Here is a 24,253-nt window from a genome sequence, read left to right as displayed (position 1 = left end):
ATATTTCTAGCTGTAGTAAATGGCATTAATTAGTCAATGTTTGTACTGTGCTTTGACCTGCATATTGCTATATTAGTGCTAAATGTTCTCTCTCATTGGCTCCCAAGTATGTTTAATCTCCATGTCATCTATTAGTATTTAGCAGTGGTCGCACCTGCAGACCCCCTGAGATCAAAGCTCTATTGTGCTGGGTGCTGTACAATCACACAATAAGAGAGTCTCCACCCCAAAGAGTGTACAGTCTAACTAGACAAAAGGTGGAAGAGGAAACAGAGGCATGGAGAGGTGAAGTGACATGCCCAAGGTCACACACCGCTTGTCAATATCATAGCCAGGAACAAAACCCAGGTTTCCTGAGTCTTTGTCTAGTGTTCTGTCCACTGTGTCAGCCTGCCTCTCTGAGCCGCTAGAAGACACAATGGCTAAAATGCAGACAGCCCACCTATACTAGCATTGCCCTAGGTAGAAATGTATGGGTGGGCAATTTTATGAAAAAGAGCCTAGTGCAGACATAGCTTTAGAAGTAGGCATGGGTAAACCCTAGAATGAGCGTAGTAGGTACTTTATAACAATACTTTCCCAACTTCTTTTCAATTGTTTATTCTATTGTTTCCCCAAGGAGGATTAAACACTTGGGAGTGTAGAATCCCAGTTACTACTCCTCCATGCTGCCATTTGGATTTTCTCAGTTCTAGACTAGCTCACAGAACCCTCCCTTGGCTGGCTGCAAGAGAAGCCCAAGACCTGGAATTATACGTAAACAATCAGTCTTTGACTCCCCAAACAACTTCACCTGTTGCCCCCAAAAAGCTGAGTGCAGAGAGCTTAGGGCTAATTCCCTGGTTGGCTGTTTTACTCAGAATTTAGGTCATGTGACTGTAGATTCCAAACAGCCAGATTTTAGGAGCAATCAGTAAACAGGGTGGTTTTTTTTGGTTTGTTTGTTTAGTTTAATTTTCTCAGGTCAAGTTGTTAAAACTGTAATATTTATTTTAAGGACAATTCTGAATTGTCTAAGTGAAGTAGCACTCCACTGACAGACCTGCATTCAAAGGGCTCCTAGGGTCTCTGTCAGCTGAGGTTTAGGGAGGAAACGAAAGTCACAGCTATGATACAGTCAAGAGTCTTGAGATCACAATGCATTAATGATGGAGTGTCATTCTGTCCTCCTTTCCCCTGAGGACAGATGTGAATGCTTCTCCCAGCAAAGGAAATTGAATACTTTTGACCTTTTCAAGTCCTTAGCTTGTGAGAATGGCTTTTGGGAAACTCACTGAGAAGTTTATAGTCAGCCTGGATTTATGTGAGTGGCTTTATACACCAGGCCTAAGGCAAGTGACATGGGAGGGATGGAGGGAGAAACATGGACAAAAGCAAACCCTTTGCTTTGTAGGACAGGGAATGCTGAATTCATTGTGCCAGAATCAAGCCACTGGTCTGTCCTAATTATCTAGAATTTAATCAAATAGCTTGGGAGGAAGGGGGGAGGGGGAAAGGAGGTGATAGTATCTTGTGTGGCTTCACCTAGAGGCTCAGCTTTGTCTCCTCTAGGGAACTGGAAAAGAATGTGACAAGTTGCAGATCAATTTTTCATCTCATTCATGTCCCTCCAGATGTTAGCTTCCATGTAAATACAGCACAGCCCAGTGCCCACACCATGTTCCTGATTAACCACTGCAGCAGACTGTGATCTTGTGCAGTTTAACCTTGAACTAGTGAGTATTCTATGTATTTATCTCCAAAATAAATTAAAATCTAGTTACAAAGTACTTGGAACTCCTTAGAAATGTGAAAGACCTGTGCTCACTCCTTCCTTCTTATTGCAGAACAGTTTCTCTGTAGGTCTCACGGTATTTTACAGCAAGATGGTATTATAAAGTTTGGTAATGAAGATGGAAACCGGAAGAGCACACTATCAGTGTATCAGAGGTTGTCTCATTACAGGCAGCCTTGTAGCAAAACTGTACTATTTTTTGATGTCAGAAGTATTCTACAACAGTCATAGTTCCATAGGGTTTGTGCATCTCTTTCAGATGAGATGTAAAACTGAGGTCCTGACCACTTGTAGTCATTAGAGATCCTTTGGAGTTCTTCGCAAGAATAGGAACATTAACCGTGGTGTTCTGGGCAAATTCCAAGCTAGGTAATTACATAATTCCTTCCTAAATTCCACCCCCTGCCCACCCTTCCGCTTGGATTCAACTGGAGAACTTATTCTTCCATTCCTGTACTTAATTTGTATAATCTTCTAGTTGAGATAGGTCATTTATTATGGATTCTACACTATTTACAAAAAAAGGCTCACAGAGGCTTGATAAACCACCGAAAAGTTCCTTTAGCTTCCATTAAAATATCTTGTGAAGTCCTTAATCACAGTGGTAAGTAGTTATTCACTCCCATCGACTTCATGTGAGTAACTGCTCACCAGTGTGAGTAAATGCACACCCTGGCCCCAAGTTTCTTGCTGATCTGTTGCAAAACTGATCTTCCAAATGCAAACAGTGCATAACTGACACAGTGCTGGTTCCTGAAGCCCTTTAATAAACAGTGATTCCGCAGATAACTGTTTCTTATCTCTCTGCAGAGATGTGTTTAGAAATGACAGGCGATCTATAAAACCACGTCACTTAGGAAGGTATAAACACGCTTTGTCACAAGACCGAGTGTCACTTTTATAAGAATGTCATCAATAATCTCTGTGTACCATGGATTTTTTCTGTTGGAATGGATGTAAACGTTTTCAGTACACTTTCTAAATTTAAAAAAAGAACGTTACGTTTGAAAAAAGTATGTGCCACGGAGTTTTTTTTAAAGTTAAAATGGTGAAATTTGCAAATTTGCAATCTGCACTAGTTATAATAATACTCTGCAGCTGTACTCTGTCTTTCATCCAAGCATCTGAAAGCACTTTACAGACATTAAATAAACCTCACAAAACCACGGCATGGTAAGTATGTAATTATCCTCATTTTATAGATGAAGAAGTTGAGGCGCAGAGGGGTAAGTGACTTGCTGGAGGTCAGAAAGCGAATCAGTGGCAGAACTGGGAACTGAACGCCTCACTCCTGCTCTACCCACTAAAAAGCATTCCTCTCTATTGTTCCTGTGCTTTGATAGTCAGTTTCATCCCCACAGCTGGCTGTTATCTAGCTGGGGGAGTGACCCCTGTGTATCAGTCTGTTTAATTTGCAAAGTGCTTTGGGATTCATCAGTCTGTATTAGAACTAAATAATTTATTTGACCCTGAGTTTCTGCTTAGCTAGCTTTGACTTAGTCTACACTACAAAATTATGTCAACCTAAGTTATGTTGGCATACAGCTGTCGCAGTAATTAAATCGCTTTTGCGTGTCCACACTATGCTCCTTGTGTCAGTGGTGTGCGTCCTCACCAGCAGCGCTCGTACAGATTGTACTGTCAGCATTGGGCACTGGGGGATGGCTTCTGAAAGCCAGTAACAGTCGATGTGAGCAATGCAGTGTCAGTGTCGCTCTCATTACATCAACATTGACTCTACGCCTCTCACAGAGGTGGCGTTATTAAGTCGGCGTAGCGGGGCAGTTATGTCGGCAGGAGCGAAATTTTAGTGTAGACACTTACATCGTTAGGTCGACGTAAGCTACCTTGCGTCGATCTAACTCTGTACTGTAGACCAGGCCTTAGACTTCCATGTGAACAACTGCACTCCTCTCTAAAGAACAACCCCTGGGCCCCAAAAGCATCTGAGCTAGTCAAAAGGTCATTCATATAATCATCGTAAGTACAATTCTGATTACAGTCTCCCATTGAAGAACAAAGCCTGTGCTAATGCAATAACAATAAATTTGTACCTTCGGTTGAAATGCTCCCTGAAGAGACCCAAAAGGTCCTGAATGTGGAAGCATTGGTGGCATTCCAGGCATTGCCGGAGGATAGGTTGGAAAGAACTACAAAAAAAGAAGACAAAATGAATAACAGCCGAGGCAGGAGCTAAGCCTGTCAAACATTGTTACAAAAATTTTAAAAGCCAAAATAAAACGTGAAAATTTGCAGATCTGATGCACTTTATTGTTAATTTCGAACAGGTTGGACTATACAATTTGCTGTATTTTTGAAACAGACAAAGGATCACCTCCACCCCATTCTCTAGAAATGGTGAAATCACTGTATTAAGATTTGCTTGGGCCTCCTGCTCTCCTGAACGCAGACTGTACACCAAATACCAAAAATGTATGCAGTTTTGGTGCTGTGGAGAAATGGGGAGCAGGATGAAGCCACTAGTCTCACTTTGGATATGTCTACACTGCAATAAAAAACTCGCAGTACTGAGTCTCAGAGTCTGGGTCAATTGACGGGGCTCGGGCTGCTAGACTAAAAATTTGCAGTGTAGACATTTGGGTTTGGGCTGGAGGCTGATACCCACCCTCCTTGCAGGATCCTAGAGCCCAGGCTCCAACCTAAGCCTTAACATCTACACTGCAATTTTTAGCCCTGCAGCCTGAGCCCCATGAGCCCGAGTCAGCTGACCTAGGCCAGCCACTGCTGTGCTACGGGTCTTTCATTGCCATGTAGATGTACCCTTTGTCTTGTGAAAGGACCGTGTGCTCTTTGGCACTGCATTGTGTGAAGCTCTGATTGCACCGGGGCTGCAGTAATCCACACTATGAGAAATCTCTGTGCACTCCCCACCTTCCCAGGCACAGCAATTTAAAACGAAAGGGAAGAAAACGCAGAAGACGAAGTTGAAAAGTACAAGATTTTACATTTACAAACAATTCAAACAAGAATAGGAAAACTTTATGGATAGATGAATCGAAACCGCCATCTGTATCAATTAAAGACATCTGAGCAATGCACTAGTAAGCGGAAGCATAAACAGTGGAACTGTCTCAAAACATCAGCACTCACGTTGGAATGTCGAAAGTAAGGGTTGTCTAATTTGGGAGCGTACTTGTCAAACTGGAAGTAAAAGAGAAAAGAAAAGTTGAGTTTGCGTTCCACAACACATAATGAACCCAGATTTCTACATGCATAAGTGAATCATGGCCCCTTTGTACAGCATTTAACAGAACATGGGAGACTGACTATTCCACACTCATTCAGGAGGGAGTGACCAGTTCTCCCAAAGCTGTTGATTAGTAGCGGTAAAATTATAGCACCTAGTTGTGTACCAGCCCCCGAAGTACCTCTCTGAGTAACAAACTTCGCACAAATTTGGTCCCCTCCTTATTATTGAGAGAGACCTCTGAATTGGAACACTCACTCCATCCAAAAAAATGTAGGAAAGTTGTTCCCAGATCCAAATCTGGCATCCCTACCTAATGAGCTGAATTGCAGCGCTAAGTTAGAATGCTGGGGAAGTTTGGATTCTAATCCAGATCTTACTTCTGCAACGTTGGCCCAGCTCTAATTATCAAGCTAATACAAAAACAAAATACAAAATATCTAATGCAGCCAGCAATTTCCCCCTCCCTGTTGTATGGGCAATGCCAATATGGTTAAGATAGCTTTTTGGAAAGGGCCCCAGGCATAGAAATCATTATATTAATCCCCCCCACTCCCAAAAAAGGAGAGGTTCAGTGCTCACGGGAGAAAGCCTGACTCTGAAAGCCCCCATCACAGGGCTTTAACATCTCCACGCATGTGACCCGGGTCCCATATTTATTTTCACCAGCATTGGTCCTGAACATCTTTTGAAGAAAATAATGCATATGTTTCATCTTTGAACAATAAGTATTCTGTTGGGGACCAGGGAGGGCGAGGGACAGGGAGCAAGGACCCCCCAGAATGCTGTTCATTCGGTAAGTCAGCTGTTGTTACACGCTATCCTACGTGCAGGAGAGCAGATTTGTAATTTCATTAATTACAGTTATTACTGGAGCCATGTACCCGCCAGTGTAAATACCATAAATTACTAAACACATGCAGCTGGAGATTTCAACACTCCTCTCTGGCATTAGGGTTAATAAACCTTATTTAGTGAAATATAAGAAGATGTGAGTAAAATACAACAAAAGAGCCTTGCAAGCTGTTTTCACTAGAAAGTCTGACATCAACAGGGCGTGGGTGGGCGGGGAGGGAGCTGTCAGCGGGATCAGATATCAGGGTTCTCAAATAACACGCCAGGTTTCAAGGAATGTTTAGAGGGTTGTTTTACACAGCAGAAGAAAAGAGAAGAAGGTATTTGCACATGGCTACGCTGTGCAAGCACCTGGGGCTCAATTTGGGGCGGGAGATATTGCTTTCATTGTTCTGTCGCTAAGCGGATTATCACTGAACAATGGCGTCATGTAACTCACACCAAGGAAGAAAAACGAGAAATATTATTTCCCATGAATCCTTGGTAGTTTTCTCCAAATGCTACCTTTAATGGTTATTGCTCAATTTTGCCGGTCCAAGTAGAAGAGGACTCTGTACGTTTTAGATGTGGCATGCAACTGAGGAAGAAAAAGCTGAATCTTGCTTTTTCAACCTAACAAAATAATAATTGCCAGGGACGTACGGAGAGTGTGCTTAAAAGAACTGACAAAGCTGGTTTATGCCAGATACCCTTAGATTTTGTTAGCAGCAGCAGAAAGCACTGTCAGTGACGAAATGACAAAGCTTATTCGATGGCTAGAAGGTTTTGTCCCATAAGAGCCAGCCACATATAAATTAGTGTTTGCTGACCAAATCAAATAATAAATACCCAAATTGTCTACAGGACACAGTGTGGGGAAGTAGAAAATAAAACAGACAGGACAACACTGAACTCAAACAGTGCAAGTACTGTGTTACAGTAAGAACAGCAAGCAGACCTGCACTATATACTCCAGTATAGAGAGCCAAATATATTGTTCCACAAAACCTTTCTTGACATTTTATTAGAAACCTCTATTCTTCTGGCGTCTCTGTGCATGTGTGCGCGTGTGTGTCAAGGAGCTGAGCCAGCTGATGCAGCTCCAAGGATGGGTTGTTAATCTAAACAAAAGTACAGAGCTGACAGTTTACCATGAAGGAGAGATAAAGAGGCCTGAGAACCACACAGTGTATCTGTTTATTGGTAGGAGCACAAGGGAACCGGGATGATAAATGTTCTTGGTTCTGAATGGGAAGGAGAACATCCTTCAAGAATGGAGGGGCTTAATTAAGTCAGGAGCAGGGCTTCTTGGGGGATGGGAGAGAGAGAAGCCGGTCTGAAATAAAGAGGACTGATTTTGGTACGGTGGGTTATGCTTTTGCCCCAAGATTCTTTACTTATCCTCACATTTTGGGCTGGGGTACGCACCATGGGAGGTGCAGAGGGTGGCATGAGCGGCGTCTGGGGTAAGCTGGATGGAAAAGGAGTGAATGTGTGTTGGTGGGTGTGTTGGTGCTGGTGGGTATGTTGGTGCTGGTGAAACTCCGCCCTCAGCAATGGCACCGGGCCAAGAGAGGCACCGGCCCGGTCCGAACTCTGAACCAGAAACCGGTTGTTCAGCTCTTGCCTTAGCAGCTCATGATCTAGAGGAGAGAGAGAGAGAGAAAAAAAAAAAAAAAAGACACAAAGGCCCATTGGCCTGTGAGTTTCACAAAGATGTAGAAGAGAGTCAGATATTCACCTGGCATTCCCTGTTTCTGCAGGTCATGCTGTGGTGGTTTTCTACGTGAGGACTCATTGGTGGAGGTAAGAGAGATGCCTGTGACAAAGTACCAATCAGAATCCCCGAATGAGGCTGGCAATACATGATTGGTTGGTTGAATGATATCAACAGGCTGGTATCTAAAGACAAGAGAGAACACCATGAGTCATCACAGCAGAAAACACAGTGGGGCTTCATAAAGCATAAACAAGCTTGCCCCTCCCCGCTCCCCCAACCCAGCCATGAATACGGAGGTTAGGACACTTTAAAAGGGACATTATCAAATTAAAAAACAAAACTGGAATGACTCCCTTTCCTCCCAACCCACAACAGACTCCCCTTCCCTAGGCTACAACCCCACTTTACATTATCAACACTGGAAGAATTATAAACATCTCCCCTTTTTCTGTTTTTGGTGCATTAGCCTCAGCTGTGACAGTGAAAATAAACTAGTCAGTCTCACATCCAGCTTCTCCCTGCACTAGAAAAAGGCTGCAATGTTTGTGTTGGGAGCACTGCAGAGGAGTATTGGTTGGTTTTAAAATAAGCAAGACAAACCTGTTCCCACTGAAATTAAAAAAAAGGTTGGGGAACATTTGCATTGGTCTTAAGTTTGTTAAATTCTCTTTTTTGGCCACATTTGACCTGTCGGTGTCCCTTTGAAAAAGGCACTTTAAAAACCACAGCAAAGGTGATGGGATGGAGAAATGACAGCGTATAAACTTCACCATCCCTTCAAGGAAAACAATGGTTAATCCAGAGAGATACACAAACGGTCTAACATGACTGGCTTCACTGGGTTCTCTGTGTGTGGGAAGCAGCCAGGTTAGTGCCTGATCACAAGATAGCATTTTTCAGTGGCTCTTTTTGCCAGGAGGCAACTCCACAGGCCTCACTTCAGCTGGCAGGATTTGATCCACAGTACAGTGAGGCTCAAACTCTGGGCTGTGGCTGAGTTTGCTGCCTTCACTTTACTCCCTGGCCCGGGAGGTGAAAAACAAAGCTCAGGAATCAAGCTGGGGCAAACCAGGTGACTAATGGTAACCATCAACCAACCAAGATGGGCTGAAAATACCACAAAATGTACACACTTCATTGGTTGATTTGTATTTAAGCACGTGGGCCTGTGAATTCAGGCTGATGTTTCATAGTAGCGCCCACGGGCTTGGACATACTCTCCTCCTTTTGATATAACCGGGGGTGGGGAGCATGCACTGTGCACCCGAGAACACTTGGGCTGAGGACTCGGAAGCCTGAGATACCTGTTCCAAATAATGTACCAATTCTGGGAGAGGCTCAACACCTTTAATACTATATTTCTAAACATTCCATCTTTTTTATCAGATAGTAATTGACATTTCTCTCTCCTCCGCCTCCAATTTATTTTCCCATGCGAAAACTGGGGGGGAAGAAAGCGGGAGAAGGAGGAGGAGACACATTTCATTTCACTGGGTCAAGATCTGAAGAAGGTTGCAGCTGCTATAAAAAGAAAAATGTTCTATCATCTGATACAGGGTCTCCCTTCAGTATCAATATGGGAGGGTAACTGGCCCTTGGTCCCCAGATGAGGACAGATTTTCAACAGCGCTAAGCACTCTATGTGCTGAGCTCTTCTGAAAATCAGGCCCTTAGCCCAGCATGACATATTTTTTATTCAGTGTAATAGTTGTCTCCCCCTTTCTTAGCTAGCACCACTTTTGCAAAGAGACCCTGACACAGTGATTGATCCCGTGAGGCACAGAGTACCGTCCGCTCCCATTCATTCCAACACAAGGAGCCTAGGGCACTCTGCATTTTGCAGGATCAGGCCCATAATAAGGAAAACAACATTAGTTACAAAAAGGCCCCCTCCTAGAATGGAATAAATGTTTATAGCTTTTAAATTGCATTGAAAAACTAGTTTCTTGATAGGGCACTTGTAAGTGACACCTTAGCTAGGTGTCTGATGTTTCTTAGTTGTAATTACTTTAGGCCATGCATAGGTCATGAGCTAGATTTTTTGTTGTTGAGGCACTATGGGTGAAACTCACAAGGTCTATGTCCCCTGAAATCTTCAATGCCGGATTAACATGGCCCTCTGCAAAGGAATGAATTTCACCCACTATGAAAATTTCAGTAGTTTACCCTGAAATATTTGAGGTGGTCTGGATATGGGTGGGAGGTAATAGGGAGTGGAATCAGTTTTAGCAGATTTGTCTCTCTTCATTTCCTATGAAGTTTCTTTATGCATTTGAAACGTGCTTCCTTTTCCATGATGTGTGTGTGATATTAGCATTATCCCAAATTTATAACTTCTGCATCTGAAAAGTCTATGAAGTGGTTTCCATGGAACAAATGGCTTTAGATGAAACAGGTTCAACAATATTCAATTTGTAATGAATAACTCAATTAAACCTTCATCTTTTTGTTTTTGGAAGGGGGAATGAACAGGATTCATTTCAGATTTTAAATCAGATTTACCATTAATACAGGAGATTCCTGATTATTTCTTATTTAAATGTTGTCTAGAATTGTAGAGAGCAGGTGGGGAGATAATACCTTTTATTGGACCAACATCTTTTTGGTGAAAGAGACAAACTTTTGAGCTTACACAGAGCTCTTCTTTGGGTCTTTTAGAATTATGGAAGATACTGAAATGTTATAAATCATCTGCAGTAAATAGAATACTGAGAGCAAGTATCCTCTTCATCTGCTATGTGCTATGGTAGGTATGTTTGACAGGCATACTATAGTTATTCATTCTTTCCATTGCAGGAGCACCTGAGAGCCCCAGCTCTGGATCAGGACTCCATTGTGCTAGGTGCTGTACACACACAGAACAGCTGCTGTCCTAATATCAAGTATGCTGATAACACACACACACACACATGCTGCTGAAGATGTGTATCCTGATGTTCCATTGGTTTCAAGAAAACATCCCATTTAAGATGCAGCAGAATCACAGAGAGGGGAAAATGAACCTTTTGACGTTCTAGTTCACCTGTAAGGGTCAAATGTTCAAAAGTACCCATAAGTGACGTAGGTTCCTAAGTCACTTTTTAAAATGGGACTTAAGAACTAAGCCTCGTTGAAAGTCAATGGGAATTTGGCTGTTAAATGCTAAATAACTTTTGAAAATAGGACTTAGAAGCCTAAGTCATTGTAGGATACTTTTAAAAAATTTATCCTAAGAGTCTAGGAGCCAGTGCAATATCTTTTTAAAGCACCATTTACATGCTACAAGAATATTAAATAATAATAGATTAACAAATGGGCAGAAATGGAAAGAAACAAAATAAAACTACTTGTAATATTCAAGACTTTGATACTTGAATGTAAAGAACCTACAGTGAGATTTTCTTTGGATGAGCACTAAAATATACTGCAAATAACTATAATTAAAATCTAACCTCTTTAAAGACAATGTAGTTTGTTGAAAATAAAATACATTATTTTTTTTCAATCTGGGCATGACTCAAAGAAACTGGATCTCTCTGTTAGCATCAAGATAATCCACTTCATGTTTTTTTTGGAAGGAGGGATAAAAGAGAGCTGGTAGCTGTAAGTGCCTCAATATCCAATTTCTTTAAGAGACTTGAAGTCAGTCTGGTGGATCTGTGGCTGGCTCCAGACTTTAGCCCTACACTGCAACTTTGCCTTTGTCAGTAAAAGAATAGACACTGAAGAGGCTGGAGGAGGAGCAGGTTGGCACTCATTAAGAAGCTTTCTAAAAGAGACTGTCACACAGTGGGGATACAAGTGTCCCAGTTGCAAATTGGGCTTTAGAGAGTGGGATCAGGACTAGCTATTTGTGCCTATCAGTGATGCCTGTTACAATGGGTTTAGCCACACAATAACACAGCTAGCTATGCAGTCACTTGTATTACCACTAAGTCCCTAGCACCCAATAATTAGTGTCTCCTGCGTGTGAGTACACTTATGGCTGGGATCGGGAGAGAAGAACACGAACGGCTGCCATTTTGTTTTGCTAATGTTGTTAGTACCCCCTAAAACTCAAAAGGGAGGAGAGAAAGCTTTGGCTAGCATATATCAGGGTCAGCCATGGAGCTCCTGACAAGCAACTCGTGCTGGGGTCACTAGTAAGTTATCTACTCAAGCTTTGGGTTTCCAGAGAAAAAGATGCTAGTAGAAGCATATCATTTCCTTGTTACACTGATATGCACAGACCTAACTTATTAGCATCACTGACATGCAAATACTGGAAGCCAACGTGAACTCTGCCTCCCTGCCTAGGAACTTGAGCAGAAGTGCCAAAGGGCAGCGGTTACTTTAAATTTAAAGGGACAAAAGCAAGCAGGTTTTTTTCTAGATGGGGAAAAGAAAGAAAAACCCAAAGGGCCCATGTTCCCTCTGAGCGTCTCTTCTAACCTGGTGCTTTTATTGAGTGCACACGTGCGACCAAACAACATGACACCATACTAAGGACAACAAAGCTGGTAGGAGTTTGAACCTAGCACTTCAGAGGTGATTGGCAAACCCACTGCATCACCTATTTGTTAGTAGCAGAGCTCTTGTCTTTTGCTAACAAAGTATTATATACGAGCAGGCCACTTCATCTTGCTCTTACTGAAGTCAATAGTGAAAACTCCACTTGAGTTCAGGGGTGGATGCAGGACTAGCCTGTCGGTGACAACATTCTAATTTCCTCCTCTCAGGATCTGTCTGCACTATGGCCAAATTCAGATTCTAAGGCCTGGTCTACACTAACCCCCCAAGTCGAAGTAAGGTACGCAACTTCAGCTACGTGAATAACGTAGCTGAAGTCGACATACCTTAGTTCGAACTTACCGCGGTTCAGACGCGGTCCACACGCGGCAGGCAGGCTCCCCGTCGACTCCGCGGTACTCCTCTCGCCGAGCTGGAGTACCGCAGTCGACGGCGAGCACTTCCTGGTTCGACTTATCGCGTCCAGACCAGACGCGATAAGTCGAACCCAGAACTTCGATCCCCAGCCGCTGAACTAGCGGCTGGGTGTAGACCAGCCCTAAGTCTCTTTGCCTTAAGCAGGGGAAGAAGAATAAATCCCCACTGTGATGTCCAATGTGTCCCCAGCCATGTGGCTGAATTTCTAGACAGGGCCAGGTCCTTAAAAGCAGGCATCTACTAGGACAGCTCTGGTTGGGATCCAGAATATTTTGGTCTAATGTTGTTTTGAGAGTTCATTTGGGGGCAATTCTCATTTCCACCCCTTTAAAAGAGTTATTCTAAATAATGGGATATTGAGCCCCTGAAAATGAAAGCGGGATGCCAAGTCATCAGAGTTTCTGGCAGTAGATCTTCTATCACCCTACTCTCATTAACTGGCTTTATAGGAAACAGAAGGGTACATTTTTGTCAGTCCTTGTCCTCATTAATCCCTGTTGAGTTAGTTATAGAGTCAAATGCCAGATCAAAAGGAGGCCCAGCAAGTCAGAGTTTCAGGGAAGTCTCCATCTGCCAGGCTCTCCCACAGGAACAGCTACAGGCTAATGGAGGAACTATCAACGGGGCATTTAGAGCAGAAGTGACAATAGAGACGGAGGGGGGAACAAAGGAAACTTCTCAAAAAGGCTGCAAAAATAACAATAAAAAGTCTAACGGCAGAGCTCGGAGACTTTAACAGTGGGGAGGGGGATGTCTCACTTGCCAATCTATTTTATTATTCTGCCGCTCACCAGAAAAAATGTATTCAAATAAGGTCTAAACTGCAGCTTCTTCCAATGCAGGGGTTGAGTACCAGTCCTTATTGAATAAATAAATAAAGGCACAGCTCAGCATATCTGGCAAAACCTGAGTGATGGTGGAAATGTATGCTTGGACAATCTGCTCCCTCTAGGAAGTAACTAATTTTTAGCAAACCATCCTAAAGCTTATTACACAGAGCACGTGCTCCCCTCCCCATGCTGGGTAACAAAGGCAGCAGCAACGCAACGTGTTTAAATGAGAACATAAATTTAGGCTGGGAGTTTCGAGAGTGCCTAAGGGATTGTGGTGCCCAAATCTAGTTGGGACCCCAACTCCCTTAAGCTCCATGGAAAATCCCAGCTTCAATAGTTTATACTCAGATTCACCTCCTCTCCCCCTCTTCCTTTTGTCAGTGAATGAGGAATATACAGCAATTGTTCTGCAGGTTAACCTAGGCCTCAGCATGCACGGCCAATTTAGTGTCTCTCACCTGTAACAATACTACTCTTGACTATTTCAGGAGATGTTTGCATTGTTTTTTTTGCTTGCACACCCCCTAACCCCACTGTAAATACTGTGCATGCACAGGAGACCAGCCCTGGTGAAAAGAAGAGGACCTACCTGCAGGGTGTCCTGGTATCACAAGGCTGTTGGTGGGTAACGCTGGTGGTGGTGGTAGCGTGGGTGGGGTGGCGAACATGGCCGGATGGTGCTGGTGTTGGGTCTGCGATCTGAGAGGGAAGTGCGAGGTAGCAAGATTAGAGATGGAGAGGGGCAGGGCTGGGCCGGAAGAGTGGTGAGGAGGGATCTGGGGGGAAAGGGGAAGGTGTTTGGGGAGGCTGATGCTTGTTGCACTGCTGGCGCTGCTGCTCCTGCTGTGGGGAGAGAAAAGTGGAGAAGAGAGAAAAGAAGTGTGTTACAATACAAGAGTCATAATGGCACAGTGTCAGAGACAGCCAGGCTCTATAACAATGACCTTACCAAGCATAGAGGCATGAAACCACGGCCCTTTCTGCTCATTTTGGGGAGCTGCCGAGGTGGGAGTTAAAGATCTCAGTGACCTTTCCCAATAGGGCAGGGTATGGCTCGGGTTCTTCTGGGTGACACTCCCTTTCATGACTGAACAGGTGGCAGCTCTCAGAGCTGTGTGTGAGCTGACTGAGGTGCTGTAATGGCAGCTGTATTTGCACCTTTATTTAGCCTGTGATGACCTTCCAATGGCAACGCATTCCCTTGTGATCACAAGGCTCGGTGACGGTTACTCTGTATGTTCAGAGTGCCGTGGTATGAGCTATGGCAATCATATTATGCCTGCCCTGCATTCTGTACAGTGGTATTGCACATAATCAATATGATATATCAGTATATATTGTATTATTTTAATTATATTATTTTTAAAAGATTTTTATTATTCTGTTGCACAGCACCTTAAGAGCTTTGTTGGGGGTGGTGGAAGGGTAATGTCAATGCAATTATTATTATTTACCATATTCTCCCACAATACCCATGTCTTGCGATTATCTAAGCACTCTGAGATACTTGTGTGTTTGTTTGAATAGTGCCAATGTGATGTTGTTATTAAATATTTATATTGCGGTAGCACTTAAAGGCCACAACCAGGGAGGGGCCCCACTGTGCGAGGTGCTAGACAAACTGGTCATAAATGACAGTCCCGTATCTTGTTCTTTATGCAGCTAAAAGGTTACAAAATGATGCAAACATTGTTCACTGAATTAATCTAATTCAACAGGCTGATTTGAGGGGAATGGTGTGTTTTCTGCACCAACAAAGGGACTGTCCATGTCCCTGTTTATTCCTGTACAATGACTCCTCTCTCGCCAAGCTCACCCCCATTTTATTTCTACTCAAGAAATATGAATCTTTGCATCTTACCTACTGGATGAAAATTATTTGAAGGACAAACTGAGTCTCATGCTAGCCCTACAGCTATGGTGAACATGTTACTTTGCAATATCTTTTTTGCTCTATACCGAGAGTCGTACTCTGAGGCTGCTGTTAGCTGATGCATCCTCAGTTTGAACTGTGCTTCCTGCAAAAAGGTCCAAATGGGACATGGAATTTGTTTTTTTTCCAATAGCCCCATATCCCACTAGCTCTGGTGGACCAATTAAACTGCACCAATGTCATATGAACATATGTGTCCATGCCAAATCCAAAGACTGCCTATGGGTTTAAAACTGGAGTCCACCAGGGGAGGGAAATGGTTCTGTTCGAACTCAAACTGTTTCCCAATTACTAAAACCTCTGCTGTCCTGTTCTGATGGGAAAAATTGCAAATGCACTGGAAGCCGGACCTAGAAAGTTTTGCACCACAGCCATACAACCCCTGTTCGTTGGGGAAGCTCTAGTCACAATCTCTTTCATGCAGCTACCCAACACAGCTGGAAATACATGGCTATGTGGTGTTGGCCTAGAGGAATACAATACCTCTCCCAGGCAGAGCACCTTTCCCAGGAAATGAGAAAGCCTATGGCCTATTCTATGGAGATTTTAATACCTTTTCAATTAACTGTACCCTGGAAGTAGGGTTTGAGTGCTTCACAAAGAAGCAATGCAAGCACCCCTTCCCCCTACCTGATATTGAGTCCGTTCTGGGCCACCTGGTGATGCACTTGGTAGTTGAGAGGGGGAGGGATGTGACTCTGAGGCTGGGTCCGAAGCTCAGGTATGAGCTGAGGCTGAGACTGTGGTCGAGGCTGAGGTTGGGACTGTGGTCGAGGCTGTGGCTGGGGTGTGAGCCTTGGCGGTGCTGGTGCTGAGATCACTGGCTCCTTCTTCAACAGCGGGCTTGCCCTGGCGCTCGACGTGGGCGCAGAAGAAGTGGAAGTCACAACAGCAGCAACTGGCTGGGGGCTGGGAATAGGCAGCACGAAGGGCACGTCGGTGCTCAGTTCCCGGCTGCGCTCTAGCCCTGACACCTTTGGGATGGTCGCTGCTTTAGCTTCAGGTTTGTCATTCAAGGTTGGACCTTACACAAAAAGAAGAAGAAAAGTTACATACTGAAGCATCCCTGTTTATTTTCCAATTTTGCAGAATATTTGCCTGGTAAGAACAAAGTCATATTTAGCTTGTGGGAATATCATCACAACACGATGGTATGTTCGTCTGTCAGTCTGTCCCGTACATGGCACTTATTCAAGTGTGTGTAAAAGATCAAAGTGTTGTCTAGGGGGTGCTTGACGCAAAACACATATAACCTTACTACGACGACAGAACACTAAATACAGCAGGAATGCTTCTCAAGTTACTGCTAATGCATTTCCCACCAAATTTAATTTCCTGGAATAGATGATAAATCCACAACCGTAAATCCCATCACAAGAGTTTTGGTTCATTTATTTTCTCCATGGTCTTTCAAGGTAACCTGCCTGGCATATCTTGCCATTCATAGCTATGGGGATGGTAATTAATCACTGACAAGAGCATGCTTTAACACCCAACAGCATGCTTTCTGAGATGAATACCAAGGCCTTTTATGAGAGAGAAGATGTCACAATGATTGTTCATTGGATGCACATTCACATATGAAGATGGAACATAAGCAGTCTCAGAAAACCTACAATGAGCACAGTAGGGCAGCGCTGTTCATCCTAAATGTTCTGTGGATATCAAAGAACATACTAACTGCTGTAACATATGCCAAAACCATAAGTAATACGGTAATGAATGGCTAATAGGTACCAATCAAAATGAGTTTCTATAATGTGTTAAATTCCTCACAGATTTTTTCCGAGTAAAATGCTGAGTCTTCATTTTTCCAATGAAGTTTGAAGCTCAAGCCAGTAGAAGGGATTAAATAGCAGCAGCAACAACAAAAAATCAGACCAAGGAGTACAAAAAAAGACCTAAAATAAGAAGAGAAACCACATGCAACATGCTGAATACTCAATTCCCAGAGATAACTCCCTTTTAATGTTATGTACATATCCCTGAAGTGCAGGAACGCTCCATAATTCATCTCAAGAGGAGCCTTCCATTGACTGAGTCTGTCGTTCATTTGCTTCTCCAACACACATGCATCCCATTAGATGTATAAGTGTTAAGTTTACTGTACATGTTTTTATTATATCAAAATAATTTTAGGGTTTTATTTATTATAATCTTCAGCCCACCCAAGCTGTCGGAGAGAATACGACAGAGAAACATGTGAGAAAGGAACACGGACACCCACCTACGCATGCTCCCAACACTAACATGGACAAATTCCACTTATGAAATTACCTCAACTCTTAACCTTAAAAAGGGCCGGGTAACACTGAAATATATTCATGATGTATGAAGTGTGGGAACAGCAGCACACAACATGCAGCAATTTCTGCATTACTTATTCTACTCTGTGTCTGATTTATCAGTGTCTGGCTTCAGTGACTTCACTGGAGTTACACTGGCATGAAACCAGAAGGAGGCAGTATCGAATCAAGCTCTCTGCTTCCCTGTAATATGCCAAATCATTTTGTATTTATAAAATATACATCCAATGACAGGGTGATGTCAGATTATTTTCCTCCTTTCTTTGGTAAAAGCCAATTTCACACACACACTCAGACCTCCAGAATATAGTGGGAGAAAGGCACTGAAATAAACAAGCTATTTTCATGAGCTTGGGAAGAGTTGTGACTGCGTAACGCACGAGTGGCAGAAATGAGTGGGAATTCCAAAGAAATTCCAGTGCTTTGGGTGGATCAAATGGTAGTTCAACCCCCTGTCAGCTGATCCCCATTTTAAGACAATCTAGAGATGTCCCAAATCAATTACTATATAAAGTATTATACATAGTCAGTTTCACTGTATTTTTCAGATGTGATTTGGTTTATGCACTTAAAGATAATGGTAAATAGATTTTATTGTAGTTAATACTTAAAGTGATTGTATTTATTTCTGAAAATTTAATTTTCATTAATCTTTCAGTTCATCGATTTTTATGAATGCATCTAAATCCAATGGGTGACATCCTGGCTAAATTTAAGTCAATGGGAGTTTTGCCACTGATTTCAACATGCCACCCAATATGCTTTTCAAAGGAAGCATATTCACAATTATAGAGCCCATGGTTATCTAGAAGCATCCCATAAAAAACAGTCAGGTTCCATTCCTTACCATAGGTTCTATGAAATCCTATTAGCTCATTCCATCCAATAGGCCTATTCAGAGTTAAACTTTAGACAGTGTAATTACAGGCAATATAGACTAATGAACACACTGGCACCATAAAAGTTAAAGAAGCTGAGTTAAAAAATAAATCAATTGGATCCAAAACAAATCAATGAGGTGTTATATTAAAAGCAGCTGTCCGACCAGTTTTATATACAACTATTGATTCCCTGTGGTTCCAGCATTAGATCTCGTTTGCAAGTTTCTCAAAGCAAAAGCCTATAGTCCCTTGCTGACTGAAATGACCAATCAGCTGTAGAATATAGTGGGTCACATGTCTAATTCTTACTGGCAACTCACATCTCTCAAATTGCAACACTGAAATGCTTCTCTGTGTTCAGTTTTTGTCTGATAACAATTCGAGACCTAATGAAAACACTAGGATACATATTTATTTGCAGCAGGAAAGCACCAGGCATGAGAGAGGAGACTCTCCTTCCCCTCACCCCTATGTCAAGTACGAACATATAAGTATTTAGAAAGGAAAGATCTGGTGTGAGTTACAGAGAGAAACCCATATAGACGGGTCTAACTAGAATTGGTTATCACCGTTCCCATTTTTTAATAACTGCAGTCAGAGGTGAAAGTAAGCCGGTACGGTACGGTGTACCGGCAAGACCCGGTATGCCGTGCCGGACTGGACCGGCTTCTCCGGCAGTGATTTAAAGGGCCCAAGAAAATTCCTGGCCAAAACTCCCCCTTCCATTCTTGATCTACATGTGTGTTCATGTACATTTAGGTGGCACAGTAGAACTAAATCAGCTTTGTTCCAACTTCATTGAGCTGTACTAGAAAACTGTGTTTTTATTCTTTTAAGTGATTTCATTGTCCATCCAGAACAATATCCAGAACTTCAGAGCTTTCCTCCGCAAAACACCTAAAAGACCTTCCACCTCACACTCTCTTGCTAAGGGATTTTTTACCTCTTCTACACAAGTTGCCTTCACTTGATCAGAGATGACTGCTGTTCACATGTGGAATTGTTCCTTGGGCCTCTTATATCTTCTTTCAGACTTTCTGCACTGGGGTCACATACCTCAGCCCCCTCTGATCATACAGACCTGCATAACCAAGCCCGGTCTCCCGTAACAAGACCTGGATTCACCATAGCACAGTGGAACATTCTAGCAACAAAAATGTGTTTATTTTTACCAAGTCCTAGAGTAGTTAATTTTCATGCTTAATGATAACAGGCTGAGCCAATTTGCCTAAGACTTGACAGTCAGCTCCAATAACTCAAGCTTAATTAAAGCTGAACGCATGTCAGTTCAGCTCTTCCTTTCACAGGAAATCTGACATTTACAATGATTCATGTCTCAGCCATGCTATGTAAGGGCTGGAACGCATCTGCCATTCCCCACCGTGCACAACGTTACCTCTTTTCAGTATGCCAACTTTGTTTATTTTCTAACCACGCACACGGGACTTCTGCCACCAAGAGAGTTTTCTTCTGTTAATAAGACAGTTAAACACACCTTGGTTCTTGTGGGGTGAGTGGAGAAAAAGAGAGGAGGACACGACTGAAACTGGTCTAACAAAGGAAATAAAAGTGATCTCATTTTCAGTAACTCTTGTCTGCCTGATCACCTGCAACTGTTACTTGCAATGTTGCAAAATATCAACAGTGTGCTACGTCACTATTCAGATTTGACTTGGCTAAGAAGAAAATGTCTGTATTTTTAAACAGTAGTGAGGGCTTATGCTATTGCTTTCAGGAAATCTGTGAGCACATACAGTATTATCGATTTAAGATTCAGAAGTCCTAGAGGGACAGTCGACCAACACACACAACTGATTGTGCAGTGGAAAGTAAATTCCTGAAGGGTTTATCTGAGCCCAAATGAACCTGCTGCACACACTTGATGTAAAATCTGATTGGATTTAAAATCTGTTATGAGAATAAATTTTTTTTAAAAATTGCCTCTCCACCCAACCCCACTGGTTGGTATACACCATTACAGACTAAATACAATACAAAAAGTCCCAAACACAAATTAAACCTGTTCTATTACAGGAATTTGCTTTCAAGCTGATTAAGTGTTGCTCAAGTGCAGGGGATTAAATCTGCAAAGTCTGCTTTGAGGACTCCAACAGGTGGCTGCTGTTATACAAACAGTACGTAGGGCAATAGCATTTCCAGACTGGCTGCCCTGCCTCTTGCTCTTTGTGGCTGCGGAACTTGTCAGCACATACATGATATGACTGGAAAGTATCTCATCTCGTTTGCGCATCTTTCCTTTGTTTCTTGAAATAAGAAAGTGGTGTCATTTGGACGCGCTCTCTAGCCCTCTGCACTTGCTTTCTATGTGTTCGAAACGTAAAGATGGTGGGATAACGTGAGAGAGAAGTCTCCATTCCGCTCCATTCCAGGGCATTTTATAGAAAAAAATCCAACAGCAACCTATTTTAATCTAACCGCACACCCATCACGCCACTCCCATCATTCCTGTAGAGCACAGACCTAACCCAGGCTATTACTAATCCTGAACCATACAAACACCATGGTTACTGTAACTGAAGCAGGCAATGTGTGGAAGCATAGCAACCAGAGTTAATGGGACATAGATATTGAAATGAGTTCATGAGCCACAGAGGTGAGCTTTTGAACTCATTGAATTAGGAATCAGTCAAGTAAAAACAAGATTTTCAGCAACTGGAATGAACAAAGAAAATATCCAAAGGACGAGCTTATTTAATCAAGCGACACCACAATTTTTAAATAGTGCTTTGTATGTGTACAGCATTATGTATGGTGGATATGTAACATCAGCATAAATATATACTTATAAGTGTGTGGTGTGGTGGTGAAACGCATTTTGCTTTGGCGTTGGGACACAATACAGTAGCTGATGTTTGTAAAGTGCGTAGAAGGTAAGAAGAGCTATGTAAGTGATAGCTCTGGATAATGAAGTGACTTTTGCTCGTTTCTATATTTTCCCCCCAAGGCTACTGAAGATAGCACTAATTAAAATATCAGACATACCATGGATTAACCTGCTTGGTCTGTATATTTCAGGCTATCAGAGCAAACGTATGGAAGTTGCCCAACTTAAATGGCCCTTCATATATATCTAATAACAGCAACTCACTGTTAAGAAAATAAAGACTTGCAACTTGTATCTAAAAATACAGATTTTTTTTCTTAATGGTATCACATATGGAAAATGTATTTAATATAGAAATATAAGCAAGGATTATGAGCCAATAACAGAGAAGTGACCTGTAGGAAAACTGCACACTACTACTCAGGGACTAAGTCTATGCAGTAACAAAACCTATATGCTCTCGCACCTTGAGATAACATCTCATCTTTTTCATAATATCACTGAGTTTAACTGAGGAAAGGTGTCCTCGTGGTTACAGCACAAAGTTATGAGTCAAGAGATCTGAATGCAGTATGGTTAACTTTGTGACTAACTCACTGTGTTACTGTGAGCACCCTCTCTATGCCTCCGGCTTTCCAGCTGTAAAAATGGGGTGATCTTGTTTTACCTCAGTGGGGCCATGCAGATTAATTCATTAATGCTGATCCTTGGATGGGAGGCGCCATAGAATGTGAATTGTTACTATCACGATGCAAAGACTAAATCTCCCCTGTGACTCTAATGATCTGCTCCACAGGCTAGTTGGTGTTATCCCATGCCATTATGCAAAGAGTGTTCTTCCAAGGTGCATGCTCTTCCGAACACAACAGGCACAGAGTGAACTTTCAACAGATAATTGTTGTCAGATGCTACCGGTGTGGTGCTCTGCTTTCTCCTATGTTGATATCACTCGGCTGCGTGCGTGTGTTCCCTCTGTGTGCTGTCCCACCTCTGCAGATAGCTGACACAGCAAACCCGATGAGTACCCCCAATGACCACAGAGTCTAGTAAGATGCAAAGTCACGTCGACCAGGTTTATTGCGACCTCGGACACAGTTGCAGTTCCCCGTAGATTACTTAGTCTACCGGGCATACTACGAGAAAGTGCCTCTTGGCAATGGACCCGGCTCAGTCAGTGGCGGGACTTTCCACTGCCCCCTCGGCCGGACAAAGACACCACCCCAGGGATACATTCTTATATACAGGTACAAACAAGTTACACATCACTCCTGACGTATTGAGGTGCAACCCCTCTACGCAGCAAGGTACAACCCTTCTACGTAGTAAGGTGCCGCCTCTCACCTTGTACATGTTGGTTCGATCAAAACAACTCTATCTATCATTTTACCCTTTTGCCCCTGTCATTGGGATGGGTCGGCCTGTTCCATGTTATCTGTGGAATGTTCCCGTATAGTATGTCTTGGTACCATGTTTATACTTTAACTTTGCTACGTGAATATATATTTATGCAACATCAGCCCTTTCCTTGCCAGCTTCTGTGAGCAGGGCCTGCCTCTGGCTCACAGCTTAACTTTGCTTTATGTTAGCGAAGTCTTGACCATTACTCTAGTTCAGGCCTCAGGCCTCATACTGGGCCTTTATCAGGGCCTTCACTTACTACAATAATAATATGAAAGTCTTTTCTCATAGGGGAAAATGGGACAAATATAAGCACAAATCGCCATGCCTTGTTTTGAGCTTGCATCACTGGAACGAAGGCGCGAGGGAAGCTTTTTTGTTGTTGTCACCGATTCCCGAAGTTCATCTCTGGTGAATGAGTTTTGCTGCTGTCTTTCAACAGGAAGTTCCTTTTGCAATCAAGTTGGATTCAGCCCCTATCACTCAGTTCATTTGTACAGAGCTGTCTGTCAAGTCAAATCGTCTTGCAACAATCTAAAACACCCTCAGAACAGCTGCCACTATCAATTACTCTTGCAGACAGCCTTGACTATCAGGAAAAGAACTGGAGCGAGCACTTGCCAGTTTTAATAAACTGTGTTGCCCAAGTCATTTAACCTGCTAGATTGCTGTATGCTGGGGCTGTAACAAGCCTTCAGCTTCTCAAACTGGAAGAAAGCAACAGTGGCAAAAAGCCGTCAGCTCAGTCCTCAGAATTAACTTTCAAGCGTACCGTTTTTTCTGAAGCACCCAAGTTTAAAAGCAAGATCATTTAAAGTCATTTGCAGTATGGTATGATAAGGAAAGCATCTCAAAGTCTTAACACAGAGCTGATGACTCTCAAGTGTGAGAGTAGCGATTCTCCAACCTTTTCATTCAAAACTGGATAGACCACCTCCCTCAGGAGCATAACAACAGTTTTCCTTGCCTACATAGTCACTGCATTACCAGCACGGAAGTACTAACTCAGCAAAGTGCTTTAGGAAATACTGAATATCATATGCACTATATACACTGCAATCTAGTCTAATTTCCTGATAGGTTTTACCTTTTTAACAGCGAACAATTAAATGCCCGTGCATGCTGAATTTATTCCATTAGCATTATCAGATTATTAGTTATGTGAAAGATTTCCTTGAGAAATATTTATATCAAATCAAACCATTTTCTGCTGAATATTTTTGCTTCCTAACCAGCTGTGTGGATTTTGGGAAAAACTTCCAGAACAAAGGAGTTTTTCTTTTTCTTTTCAGAAATGGTTTCTAACAGCATTAAGATCTATGGACTTGATGCTGATTTGCTGCTTTATGGTTCTTTAATGGGGTGTTTTATTCCTGGATATTTCAAGCTTGTGGTGCTATATCCAGGCATGTTAGTTGCAAGCATGCATGACGACACTCTGAAGCTGCAAAAGCTGACTGGAAATGGGCACCAAACGTAAGGATTGAGGCCAGGGCATAAAGAACAAGGAACATCATTCAAATCCTCAGAAAAGTAAGTCACACTGCACTTTCATAGTAAAGTCGCTTTTGGCACAGATTCAATGCAAAGCTGAAGCTGTATTTGCAGCCCAGGCA

General features: G+C 42.6%; 1 protein-coding gene across 9 annotated transcripts in view; it reads right to left on the bottom strand.

Moving 5' to 3' along the window:
- The window catches only part of FBRSL1 (fibrosin like 1), a 714,791-nt gene that overhangs the window by 17,833 nt on the left and 672,705 nt on the right, over nucleotides 1-24,253 (bottom strand). For 5 of the 9 annotated variants that reach the window (XM_024218285.2, XM_024218290.2, XM_024218286.2 and 2 more), the window contains 5 exons: nucleotides 15,838-16,231; nucleotides 13,864-14,117; nucleotides 7,224-7,459; nucleotides 4,886-4,936; nucleotides 3,829-3,924 (listed from right to left, as the gene is read on the bottom strand). In XM_024218285.2, coding sequence (XP_024074053.2) covers nucleotides 3,829-3,924; nucleotides 4,886-4,936; nucleotides 7,224-7,459; nucleotides 13,864-14,117; nucleotides 15,838-16,231 — 1,031 coding nt within the window. Of the gene's footprint in view, nucleotides 1-3,828; nucleotides 3,925-4,885; nucleotides 4,937-7,223; nucleotides 7,460-7,557; nucleotides 7,719-13,863; nucleotides 14,118-15,837; nucleotides 16,232-24,253 lie in introns of all 9 variants that reach the window. The other 4 variants (XM_024218289.2, XM_029912637.1, XM_024218287.2 and 1 more) reach the window with 2 other exon arrangements.

This window comes from Terrapene carolina, unplaced genomic scaffold, assembly GCF_002925995.2.
Source record: "Terrapene carolina triunguis isolate 2854851 unplaced genomic scaffold, T_m_triunguis-2.0 Scaffold234, whole genome shotgun sequence".
Taxonomy (NCBI): domain Eukaryota; kingdom Metazoa; phylum Chordata; order Testudines; family Emydidae; genus Terrapene; species Terrapene triunguis.
Note: the sequence above shows the minus strand (reverse complement) of the source record. Positions and strands in the feature narration are given on the sequence as shown.